The sequence below is a fragment of the Babylonia areolata genome, chromosome 25 (assembly GCF_041734735.1).
Source record: "Babylonia areolata isolate BAREFJ2019XMU chromosome 25, ASM4173473v1, whole genome shotgun sequence".
Lineage (NCBI taxonomy): Eukaryota > Metazoa > Mollusca > Gastropoda > Neogastropoda > Buccinidae > Babylonia > Babylonia areolata.
The window spans coordinates 36,206,376-36,219,602 of record NC_134900.1 but is presented as its reverse complement, the minus strand read 5'-3'; the positions used below and the strand labels follow the sequence as shown (position 1 = coordinate 36,219,602).

General features: G+C 41.3%; 1 protein-coding gene across 2 annotated transcripts in view; it reads right to left on the bottom strand.

Annotated features, from left to right (window-relative positions):
* Window positions 1-2,653: 2,653 nt before the first annotated feature.
* Window positions 2,654-13,227, bottom strand: part of LOC143299378 (gelsolin-like protein 2) — a 39,587-nt gene continuing 29,013 nt past the window's right edge. For both annotated transcript variants that reach the window (XM_076612543.1, XM_076612542.1), the window contains 5 exons: window positions 13,043-13,153; window positions 11,219-11,299; window positions 8,309-8,470; window positions 7,937-8,032; window positions 2,654-7,334 (listed from right to left, as the gene is read on the bottom strand). In XM_076612543.1, coding sequence (XP_076468658.1) covers window positions 7,239-7,334; window positions 7,937-8,032; window positions 8,309-8,470; window positions 11,219-11,299; window positions 13,043-13,153 — 546 coding nt within the window. In that variant the 3' untranslated portion in view covers window positions 2,654-7,238. The remainder of the gene's footprint in view (window positions 7,335-7,936; window positions 8,033-8,308; window positions 8,471-11,218; window positions 11,300-13,042; window positions 13,154-13,227) is intronic.

The following is a 13,227-nucleotide window of genomic DNA, read 5'->3' as shown; positions in this document are numbered from 1 at the left end:
ATAGTTACAATAGTTTCCAGTATGTAAAAAAATTACTGGCAACATATCACCATCAGTCAGCATTTAGTAGATCATATAGATGTCTTGGAGTATCAAGTTCATCACACTACCAATACCATGAAAACATCCTGTTCACCTAGACGGCTCCCGTCAACGTGAAGAGTTTTATAACACATCAGGCAGCATCAATATTGAAAGTACTGGCTTTCCACTCAATCATAAAAGAAATAATGTAGATTTCTTCTCCTGCCTTTCCACTGTATGATTATGGTATTAAAATGTCAGTTCACTACTGATCGTTTCCAGATGTCCTAGCCCTGTTCAGTTCCATTTATATGTGGGCACAGTTAATGTGACGCAGAAAGTCTCTGGCCATTTACCCTCTGGATTCAGCAATCAATAAATCAGTCCATGTTTGCATTTTAAAATAAAGTCACTTCCCTTGATGGAAGAGTTGATCACAGTGGATGATGGCTGCTGGAGCTGTGACGTCCACTGCTGAGGGCGAAGCGTAGGGGTGGCGGGCTGACTGGTAGTTGTGAGCAGGCGCGGCCCGCCCAGACCAAGGCAGACCCAGCTGAACACACGGCAGACTACCGTGTAGGGCTGGCTCTGGGGCAGTACGCTGCCTGGATGGTGACCTGGGCTGGGGTGGTGGCGTCACAGGGTGGAAGGTTCCGCAGGGGCGGCAGGTGTTGTCCTTCGTGTCCCATATTGGGCGCCACTTGTAACAGGGTGCGTGTATGCGTCTCGTTCACCACACCACACCAGAGTCGGGGTTCGGTTCAAGACGGACACCTTTTGTTCCCATGAACCATCCACAAGAAAAGGGAACAAAACAAACGAAGACAAATCCCTGCATTACACACACACAAAACCCAACCCCGTGTGTTACAGCTGCTGCACTATAAGTGCTCTTTATAAATTCTTATATTAAAATCCATACTATCACTCTTTACTCTTTCTCTCCAATCACACGTCAGCCAACATATCTCTTGGCTAAGATTAATAGTTGCAGTTACCAATCAAATTACCTATAACTTTACTAACCTAAAATAATGAGTGAATGTAGAATAATAATTGTCACAATAATAATTTAGTCTATCCTCACTTAATAGTAATACACACACTCCACTATTAACTTAGTGAAGAATTACATTTTTCATTTCAACTTAAACTCTTAGGCAAATCTCAAAAAAACATTATTGACAGTAGTAGTAGCAATAATAATAATCATCACCATCCATACCCTAATCATACTGCACGAACACAGTTCAGTATTATATAATCACTCAAAAATAGGCAAGGCTTGTCAACCAGTTTACCACATACCAACTAAGATTTCCGCCATACCAGAAACCTAATTTAATACTTTAATAGTCCAACCATACTTGCTGAGCATAGTTAATTCACAATTTTTCCTTCAAAACACAGCAGTTATGTTTCCAATAACAACTGTAATATAAGCATACCATAAATCACTTAGTTACTGATAACTAAGTTAGGTTACAGTTATCCAACAAAATAAACAAACAAAATGTCTCAAGTCATAACAGAGATGACACATACCCCACGAATGTAGCAGAGGCACATGTGTACACCACACTGACCGCCAGTCTGACCATCCGGGTACGGGTAGTAAGTAACTTCACTACCCTCCAGCATGGAAGCAAGTCACACCGGCCAAGACCCCTTCTGCTCCCCAGACAACGCGCACTGAACTGTCCTGTGGCCTGCATCTGGCCTAGTGAACTGTTTTTCATTCAAACCTAACCGTATCAGAATATGCCTAAATCCAAATAAGAATAGTGGGAGAAACCGAATGAGAATAAACAAGGGAAGCAACTAACCCTTGGATGATATTTAACCTGGTGTATTAATTAGCTCCCTTACTCATAAACTCGTACTCATAAACATAATTATCTATCTCTATAATATCCCTACCACATACACACACAAGCATACACACACACATGCACGGAATAAAAAACAAACAAAAAACCTGTGTATTGTATAAGAACATTCCATTTATTAATTGTCACAGCATTATTACATTCTTTAAAACACTTATTCCTTTAGCACAATGTATACTGTTAAAACAGTTTATTGTCAGCAGGTGATGCCACACCCAAGAAGCAAAGGAGTTAAATCTGAACTTCAGGGGGGTGATGGCGGAGGGGTTTGTGTGTGTGTGTGTGTGTGTGAACTGACCCCACTTCATTTATTGTCATGAAATCCTAAAGAATTAATATCCATCTATCTATCTATTGATATATATATATATATATGTGTGTGTGTGTGTGTGTGTGTGCTTGCATGTGTGTTCAAAGTATCAGTGTATAGATATATATATATATACAAATATATTCTCCGTGTGTGCGTGTGTGTGCATGTGTGTGTCTGAGAGAGAGAGGCTGATTGCAAAGGGAGGGAATGGGGGGTTAGGGATGGGCGAGGAGCGGGGGGGTGGGGGGGGGGGACAGTCTAAACTTAAAAATACAATAAGTGAGAGAGTTCAACTCCTCCTCTTGGCTGAGCACACCTCGCTCCACCAGGACCACCTGTGGACAAAACACGCCTCTGTGCTTTGCTGTGCAGGAATGCGAAGGGTGTAACCCCCCCCCCCCCAGGCCCCCCCCCTCCAGACCCCCCCCACACACACACACACATACACACCCACCAACGAAAGCTGGTGGTACTAACATACATACAGAGGCCAATGACATCGACATCAACATCAACATTGACCCACACACTCCAGCTGACCGACCACACAAGGTCGTATCAGGACCAGAAGCAAGGTGAGCAAAGACACACACTGACAAAAAAAAAAAAGAAAAGTTTTTGCTTAATATAAAGTATAACACTTAGTCTTAAAAAAAAGGAAAAAAAAGAGGTATGATGGCATTTAAAGCATATGGAGTGAAGCCATACAGAGAAACGGTGGGTTATGACAGTGATGTTTGAAGTCTCAAACTCAGTCTAAAAACAAAAAGAAGAAGAAAAAAGAGAAAGGCATGGATGGCATCAAAGCCAGTGGACTGAAGCCGAACAGAGAAACGGTGGGTTACGACAATGATGTCTGAAGTCTCCACAGGCAATGCGACACTTTAATAAGCTGGATGCTTTCTGGTCTCTGAAGGATGCAAGGTATTGTTACCCCCTTCTTCCAGTTGTTTTCTTCTTCTCTAACCCTTTCCTTTTTTTCTTTTGAAAAAAATATTTTTTAAAATTTTAATTTAGATATTCATTTATCTTTTTTTTGTTTCTCAAGGCCTGACTAAGCGCGTTGGGTTACGTTGCTGGTCAGAGATCTGCTTGGCAGATGTGGTGTAGCGTATATGGATTTGTCCGAACACAGTTATGCCTCCCTGAGCTACTGATACTGATACTTCCTTATATGCAACCACCCCCTTGTTTCAAGTGTGTCACAGAATGGCTTCTGAAACAAATAAACGCTGTGTACCTTCTGTATTTCTCAACACTACAAACATGGGAGTATTGAAATGACTCAGCAGAAAATATGCTTAAATGGAAAGACAAAAGGGAAAGAAAATAAGAGGGAAGGAGACGGACAGGGGAATGAAAGTAAGGCAGCAGTGTGTTAAGGAAAAGAATCTGAACTTTTGCATCTCTTGCTACGGGTTGCTCATTGATAAAGGAAGGTCAAAATATGTTTAGAGTCGCAGAATACAGTGATAATAGAAATACAGTGATTATACTTTTAAGAAGAAGAAAAAAGAAAAAAGGAGAATAACTACAGAAATAAAGTGCATTAACCCTTGTGGTGCCAGCATCACATTTCAAAACAGCTGGTGCTATAAGAGTTAATAAAAAAACAACAACAACAACTGGTAGGTACATGTGCAAGAACTGAGCAATCATTCACTGAGACAAAGAAAATAAGAATAGCTTTTGAAATGCAAATGGGGAAAAAAAAACGTACATCAACAAAACACACTGATTTAAGATTTCAAACCAATGCATTCAATACATAAAACCTTTAGAGTTTGACTGAACCTTGGTGAAGATCCCATAACCTGATAAATGCTTTGATAATTCACACACAGCTGTACAGAAAGCTGCCACTTTTTGGCGTCAAGGCGATGACGTTTCTTGCCTACTTAACATGCAGCATGGATATCTCAAAAGTGAGCATCCTACAACTAACACACAATAACATGAGTGTGGGCATCATAACTATTGATTTTCAGCAGTCTGAGCATTGAAAAGAATCATTAAAAACTAGATATATGTTTCAGGATCTATTCCTTTGTACTCCTTGGTTAGTCTGTCACATGCACTGACTGCTTGAGGAGCCACGATTGCGGTCTTCCTTTCTCGAGCTGCAATAGAGCAGAGCGCAGATTTTACCTCTGCATGCCATGCCTGATATTCATCACAATGTGCATTTTGTTGGCAGTGATCCTCCCGTGATGCTTTGTTCAAAGGCAAACAATTATACGTGATGGCACAGTTCTGACTGAGGGGTTACATGTGTGTAAATATTCCTGGATATATTTCTGCATTCAGTATAAACAGCAGATACATTTCTGAAATACTTGTAGTTCTAACAATTCTATTCTCCTGACACTCTCTCTCTGTGTGATGAATATCACAGACAGCTTTTGATGCATGTCGAAATACAAGGGCGTTCAGCAGAGACTTCGACATGTGTGAGACGTAAACTGGCAATTGCGAATTGACGAATGATGTGTATCTGTATGCTGCTTTTGTTTTTTCCCAGCATAGGCCTTGTGAACCAGTTAGTGCACAACTGTGTCACTGTTAGAGACCATCTGATATACTTGTTGCCTGAACTGAATTTTTCAGTGAGATGAATTTCACACGCCAATGTATATGTAAATGTGATGAGTGTGCATACAGTAATGCACTCAGAATGAGCGCTTCTGAGTAAAAGTAAGGAAAATTTGGGGAGGGGGGAGGAGCTAGGGGGAGGTAATGAGGGTATGGGTAATTTCATGCCAGGTAATGACTGTGAATAAGGAGCATCTCTTTGGCTGCTATAGGAACACACTGATACAGACAGCCCCTTTTGGAGAAAACAAGGTGAAATGTGATCCATTATTATTCTAGCATTCTACACTGAAGCAAAACTATAAAGCAACATGAAATCTTGTTTCAGCACAGTCTTGAAATAAGATGAATGACAAGAGTGAATAAGGTAAATATTTAGTCATGCAGTTTTGCACCACTGGTTGGGTCACGTTTTGCAGAAATACTGTAATACTCTTTGAATCCATCAAGTCATATTGTCCATTCTGCAACAGCACTGCATTCACACCTGACTGAAATGAGTAACACATCTTGTGATTAGATCCAAATCTACTGACTTCATGCTTTTTTTTTATATTCTTTTTTTTTTTTGGGGGGGGGGGGGGGGATTGCTTTTTAGTGCATAATTATTTCTACATTTTTTCTGACACTAATCAACTAATCACAGCATGTTTTATCCTGAAAGCATACAAATGCACATCACTGAAGAAATTAAAAATAGCTGAGAGGATGGATTTTCAGATATGACTTTGAAGCAGATTCCAGATAAATCTTGTCAAAGTTTCATCACACGTAAGCTGTAGTGTATCACTGTAATATCCCAGCTTACAGGTCAGTAAGTTATTCCTTGAATTCATCTTGCAAAAAATAGTAGCACATCAACCTGTGATGTAATAATCTAGAGTTCAAGGTGCCTCTTTGAAATCACTACATATCAGTTTATTGGTTTTTTTCATTCATTCATTTAGTCCTTTCGCTCCCTGTGGAACATAGGCCATCAACAATCTTTCTTCACTGAAACTGACTCTGGGCTGTCCTTTCTGCATCCCTCCAGCTGGATCCCAGCCTCTTTAGCTCTGCCTCAGTGTCCTGCCTCCAGCTGTTCTTGGGCCGTCCTCTCTTCCTTCTCCCCTGGGGGTTCCAGGTCAGGGCCTGGTGTGTAGTGCTGGATGGCGATTTCCTCAAGGTATGGCCAGTCCATCCCCACTTTCGTCTCAGGATCTGTTTCTCCACTGGTTCCCGTCCCCCTCTTTGCCACAGTTCTTCAATTTCTAATTTTGTCTGGACAACGTATCTTACAAATGTGCCTCAGACAACTGCTGATTGCTCCCTGTCTGTCTAACACAGACTGTAATTGGTTGTAGAAGTCTTACACATCAGTTATAGGATATCAATTTATGATGTAACAGTTTAAAACCAGTGCTTTCTCTTGAAATCAACATACATAAATTGCTGCATATCTGTTTAACCCATTCAAACCCAAGGATTCTATAGCCTCTGCAGGCTTCTATGCCACACTGATGAAGGAAAAAACAACAACAACAACAACAAAATAAAACCAGTTTTTTCCTCCAAATTCGTGTGGACACATTCGGAAATGTTGCTGAAGTAAGTTCCCTTTCCTTGCAGTTTATGCATACGTAGGAATGTGAAAAACGTTTTAATGTTGATACCAGAGCAACGCTCAGGCGCAGTGCTTAATGAGTTAAGATGCACAAGTCTATAATCCATATATCTCTCAAAATCAAAATGCACAATCTGTTATCATTTTCATTTAACAGTTAAAAAAAAAAAAATCTACACACATAAACCACAGCATACCAACCTTCAATCTGAAGTGTCTCTTGAATCCATGATACAAAAAACCAGTAGCATAAACAATCTAAAACATTAACAGCCTGCAATCCTAAAATCTGTAAACCACCAGTTGTGGCTTATCAGCATCAGCCTATGACTTCAGGTATGTCTTGAGCAAGACACGATTTGACTTTCTGGACGCTGTCATGATTTCAGTGTCAGTCTGATCCAGCAGATCTCCCAACATGCAGCCAATCAGCTCACAGTGTTCCACTGCTCCTTCATGATGAACCGATGAACATAATGAACTTAATGAACACAGGTCTCTGAACAAACACATCGATCAACTTTCAGATCCAAGAAGCTGACAGGATCCAGATTACATGTACAACTGGACAGCTATGATCTGATTACAATTCAGTTTGTGTGTGTGTGTGTGTGTGTGTGCGCGTGTGTGCGTGCATGCGTGTGTGTGTGCGTGCATGTGTATGCACACAAGTGTGTGTGTGTGCATGCATGCATGCGCCAGTGTATGTATACGTGTGTATGCCTGCATGCATGTGTGTGTGAGCGGGTGAACAAGAATCTTCGTATATACACATGTACATATGCAGTGGAGTGAGGGTAAAAAGATCTACGCATGTTTAAGCAGCCAGGGCGGCCTCAAAGGCGGAGTTCTTGGACCCCTCACTCAGACAGGTGATGGGAATCAGCGGGTGATCCGTCTTCTGCAGGTAGTTCTGGAACACAGGTAAAAAACACAGCATCTTTATTCCCCACTGTTAACCCACACCACCCCCAGCCCTGTTCCCAAGTGGTAAACAACCCCCAAAGTTCCCCAATGTTAAACAACCCCCTGTATTCCCCAATGTTAAACAACCCCCTGTATTCCCCAATGTTAAACAACCCCCAAAGTTCCCCAATGTTAAACAACCCCTTGTATTCCCCAAAGTTAAACAACCCCCTATATACCCTAATGTTAAACAATTCCCTGTAGTCCCCACTGTTAAACAACCCCCTATATATACCCTAATATTAAACAACTCCCTGTAGTCTCCAATGTTAAACAATCCCCCTGCATTCCTCTTGCAAAGTTCTTCCAAGAAAGGCGAGCATCAAGGTCAAGGTCATAAATCATACAAAGCGTTTGATTTGTAAAGAATATGCTCTCACTAATAAACAACAGTTCAAAGCAAAACAGCCCCCCCCACACACACTCCACACTCCTGTCTCTCTGTGTTTCTCCCTCTCTCTCTCTCTCCGGACACAATCCCTTGTCGAGCTTCACAACACAGACAGGGTTAGGCAGGGAAAACGAATGGACTGACGATCAATAACTCACATGAGCATAGGTCATCGCATTCTTCTTCTCGGCGACAGTGGTCTGCTTGCCGATCCAAACAAACACCTCACTCTTGGTGTCAAAAATGAACACATCCTGAAAAGAAATACCACCCCTTTAGTTTCACTTTCATGGAGACATCAGAGCATACAAACTTATCTGTATTTGCTTAAAAACAGGAAAAAGCAGATCAATAACTAGCACATAAATCCAATCTGCTGGTCAGGCCTTTGTGTGTGTGTGTGTGTGTGTGTGTGTGTGTGTGCCTCTGTGTGTGTGTGCGCACTCATGCATATGCTTTGTGTGTGTGTGTGTGTGTGTGTGTGTGTGTGCGCGCGTGCTTCTGAGTGAGACTACGAGTCTCCACCCCACCTTGCTGTCGAAGTCCGACTTTCTGATGATGCTGGTCTTTTCACTGGAGAAGCTCATCTTGCCTGAAGCATCTGAAAGCCGGAACAACTCCTTAGTTGGGTCAGCGGCGTCAAAGTTCTGCTCCTCTTCTGCCTCTTGGTCCAGGTACTTGTCAAATTCCTCCTGCACAAACACTTTCACTTTCAAGGACAAACACTTTCACTTTCCAGGAGGCTGACGTCAAATTCCTCCTACACAAACATTTTTACTTTGCAGAAGGTTGACATCAAATTCCTCCTACACAAACACTTTTACTTTCCAGAAGGTTGACATTAAATTCCTCCTCCTACGCAAACACTTTTACTTTCCAGAAGGCTGACGTCAAATTCCTCCTACACAAACACTTTTACTTTCCATAATGTTGACGTCAAATTCCTCCTACACAAACAATTTCACTTTCCAGAAGGTTGATGTCAAATTCCTCCTACGCAAACACTTTTACTTTCCAGAAGGCTGACGTCAAATTCCTCCTACACAAACACTTTTACTTTCCATAATGTTGACGTCAAATTCCTCCTACACAAACAATTTCACTTTCCAGAAGGTTGACGTCAAATTCCTCCAACACAAACATTTTTACTTTCCAGGAGGTTGACATTAAATTCCTCCTACACAAACACTTTTACTTTCCAGAAGGTTGACATTAAATTCCTCCTACACAAACACTTTCACTTTCCAGAAGGTTGACGTCAAATTCCTCCTCCTACGCAAACACTTTTACTTTCCAGAAGGCTGACGTCAAAGTCCTCCTACACAAACACTTTTACTTTCCATAATGTTGACGTCAAATTCCTCCTACACAAACACTTTTACTTTCCAGAAGGCTGACGTCAAATTCCTCCTACACAAACACTTTTACTTTCCAGAAGGTTGACGTCAAATTCCTCCTCCTACGCAAACACTTTCACTTTCCATAATGTTGACGTCAAATTCCTCCTACACAAACACTTTTACTTTCCAGAAGGCTGACGTCAAATTCCTCCTACACAAACACTTTTACTTTCCAGAAGGTTGACATCAAATTCCTCCTACACAAACATTTTTACTTTCCAGAAGGCTGACGTCAAATTCCTCCTACACAAACACTTTTACTTTCCAGAAGGTTGACGTCAAATTCCTCCTACACAAACATTTTTACTTTCCAGAAGGTTGACGTCAAATTCCTCCTACACAAACATTTTTACTTTCCAGAAGGTTGACGTCAAATTCCTCCTACACACACTCTTTTACTTTCCAGAAGGTTGACGTCAAATACCTCCTCCACAAACACTTTTACTTTCAAGGAGGTTGACGTCAGGTGGTTTGAACCAAGGTACAGGTGTTCTATGGGTCAATGAAATTGAAAGGACAGAAACGTAACATATAAAAGATAAAGTGAACTTTTACTCAATTTTACATTTATGTGATGTTCAAATGCATTGATGAAGAAACCAAATTGATGGAACATGTAAAGAAAACCAAAAAAAAACCAAGGCAAGACAAGAAGTTTGTTTCACATGCCCCCTGGACATCTTTTACATACACCATATGTATATATGTATGTATATATGCATTTCTTTTTATCACAACAGATTTCTCTGTGTGAAATTCGGGTTGCTCTCCCCAGGGACAGCGTGTCACTACACTACAGCGCCACCCAATTTTTTGATATTTTTCCCTGCGTGCAGTTTTATTTGTTTTTCCTATCGAAGTGGATTTTTCTACAGAATTTTGCCAGGAACAACCCTTGTGTTGCTGTGGGTTCTTTTACGTGTGCTAAGTGCATGCTGCACACGGGACATCGTCTCATCCGAATGACTTGCGTCCAGACCGTGACTCAAAGTCTAGTGGAGGGGGGGGAGAGTATCAGTGGCTGAGTGACGTCAAAAACAAACAAAAAAGCTAACTTTAGCAACATGCAAATGCAAATCAACAAGTAAAGTTCCTCAGTAACTGAATAATAATGCAAACCACATACAAATAAAACGTTAAAACATTTAAAATTTCCACAGTACTCGGCTATTTTTCTCTATCAACAGTCAAAGTTCTATTGAAAAGCAATAAATAGGGAAGAGAAAAGGATTTCAATTTTAACAGTACTCTTTGGAGGTTTAAAAAATTTTTTTTTTTTAAATTTCAATTTTCTTCTTCAGAAAACAATAAGTAGAATTTTACGGAGTGTGGGCGGGTTCTAAAGTATGCGACCAACATTTTTGTCTAATGTTTTCAAACAAGGGGCACAGAAACAAATTATGAAATTCATCAGCATGCAATGAAGCGATCATGTAAGACAAGACAAGACAAGACAAGACAGGAGGAGAAAAGAGAGGAGAAGACTGGCTGGAGAGGAGAGGAGAGGAGAGACAACGTTATCGTCTGCAAATGCAGATGACCCTTTACTAAATCATGATATTTACAGATATTTTACAAACCACACTGACGAAAGAACAAACTAATGAAACAAATCTGAAAACAAGTGAAGTGATCATATGTGGATGACCTTTTACTAAATCTTTGATTTTCAGGGTATCTAAATGTATTTAGGAAAGAACAGACTGACTGAGAGAAAAAGAAAGAAAAAAAGAAGTGAATAATACATCAACTGATAGCGAGTGAATGTGCACATGTGCATGACAAATGTGTGTATTGTGCTGTGTGTGTGTGTGTGTGCGCACACGGATGGCCATATTTGTGCCTAATTTTCTTTTTTCCATGATTTCTTGCTTTTCTGGTTGTACGGCATCAAAACTGTCAGTGTTTTGTGATGGCCTCAATACTGTCAGTGTTTTGTGACGGCATCAATACTGTCAGTGTTCTAAGAACTGTTGCAGCCCTGTGTGGCAGGCTGAGCAGTAAGCGACAATGTACATGATCAAAGTTTTCAAAACGTACTGTGCCTTGTCCCTCATCTTCGACGATAATCTGGGGTTTTCCTGCACGCTCATTGGCCAGTTCCTTGCTGTACCCCAGTGCCTGCAGATCACAATAATGACAATAATAATATGATAATAACAACACTGATAATAATTATACATTGTAATTATATTAGGCCCAACACTCAGTTTCTATCACAGACTGACGTAAGCTTACAGTTTGGCCAACAGCAAAGTGAGAGCTGTATGATCATTGGTTTCTCCACGGCAGTGGGAAATCATTTACAGTTCATGTCTTTTGTGAAGGACTATGACTCTCAAACTAGGAGGCAAGATTGCACTGGCTCTTAGTGCTGCTGCCTTGGGGGCTAGTTGGCCTTTGCGAACCATCCTAATGCTGACGGTCCTAAAATCCTCTTGGCTGAGAGAGTGGGGATGTAACTTGGGCAAGACAGGTATGTTTCGCCTATGCGCCTTTTGCCCACAGATTGTCAAGTATGACAGTTAACCTATGCTTTGTGCACCAGACTGTAAACATCAAAATAAATTTTGAGTGAGTCTAGCCATTTAATGGCATTTAACACCTGTTGAAATGTGCATTATAAATGTATGTGAATTGCACATGAGCATGTGTCAGAATTTCCATTATTCTTTTGCCCATGTACAAAGGCATCTCGAATCCTTTCCAGGTATTCATTTCATGGCCATTTTTGGTGCTCTTCATGTTCATCAAAACTTCAGAGTTCAGAAGTCCTGAATGCAGATTTGTTTTCAGATTCAACTGTCAAATCACAATTTTTTTTTTATTATTTTTTTAATTTATTAATGTGTATATTACTAGTATGTTCAGCTGTGCAGCCAATAATTTCCAGTCACATGAATGAAGAAATGTGAAAAATGCATGGCCTGATTAATGTTTTAGAAGCTGAAGTTAAAAAAAAAAAGTTTCTAACGTGAGCATGACTTTACCTGTTGGCGAAACTGCCATGGGTGCGTATGTGAATCGAATATGAGCGTGACACGATGACAGAAAAGGAGGGGCCAGGTTTTGGAGAACAAAGCGAAGGTGAAATGTGTGGCACCCTTCCAGTCTACATCATCTCTAGCTTTCTATAAACAGTGTGTGTGAGGCAGAGGGAGAGAGAGGGGCAAAGAAAGACAGACAGAGAGGAGGAGGAGGGTGAGAGAGACAGAGAGGAGGACAGTAGAGAGACAGACAGAGACAGAGAGGAAGGTAGAGATGCACACAGACAGTGAGGAGGAGGAGGGTAGAGAGAGACATTGAAGAGGAAGCAAATAGACAGAGAGGAGGAAGAAGATAGACAGACAGAGAGGAGGAAGAAGATTGACAGACAGAGAGGAGGAAGAAGATAGAGACAGAGAGGAGGAAGAAGATGAGACAGAGAGGAGGAGGAAGATAGAGACAGAGAAGAGGGTAAAGACAGACAGAGAGGAGGAAGAAGATAGAGACAAAGAGGAGGAAGAAGATGAGACAGAGAGACAGAGAGGAGGGAGAAGATAGACAGACAGAGAGGAGGGAGAAGATAGACAGAGAGGAGGAAGAAGATGAGACAGAGACAGAGAGGAGGAAGAAGATGAGACAGAGACAGAGAGGAGGAAGATAGAGACAGAGAGGAGGGAAAAGAGAGACAGAGAGGAGGGTAAAGAGAGACAGAGAGGAGGAAGATAGAGACAGAGAGGAAGGTAAAGAGAGACAGAGACAGAGAGGAGGAAGATAGACAGACAGAGAGGAGGAGGAAGATAGACAGAGAGGAGGAAGAAGACAGACAGAGACAGAGAGGAGGAAGATGGAGACAGAGAGGAGGAGGAGGAGGACTGTGACCTTGAATCGTTCATCCTTGTTGCTGCCCTGCCCGTTCCACTGCACGATAGTGAGGCCAGCGTCCAGGATGTACACATCAGTGGAATCCACATGGGACTTGTTTCTTGGCACCTGGTCAACCAGCAACCACTTTTATTAATTAATCATTTCTTCTAATCTTTCTAACAGACCGCTGGAGAGTTTCG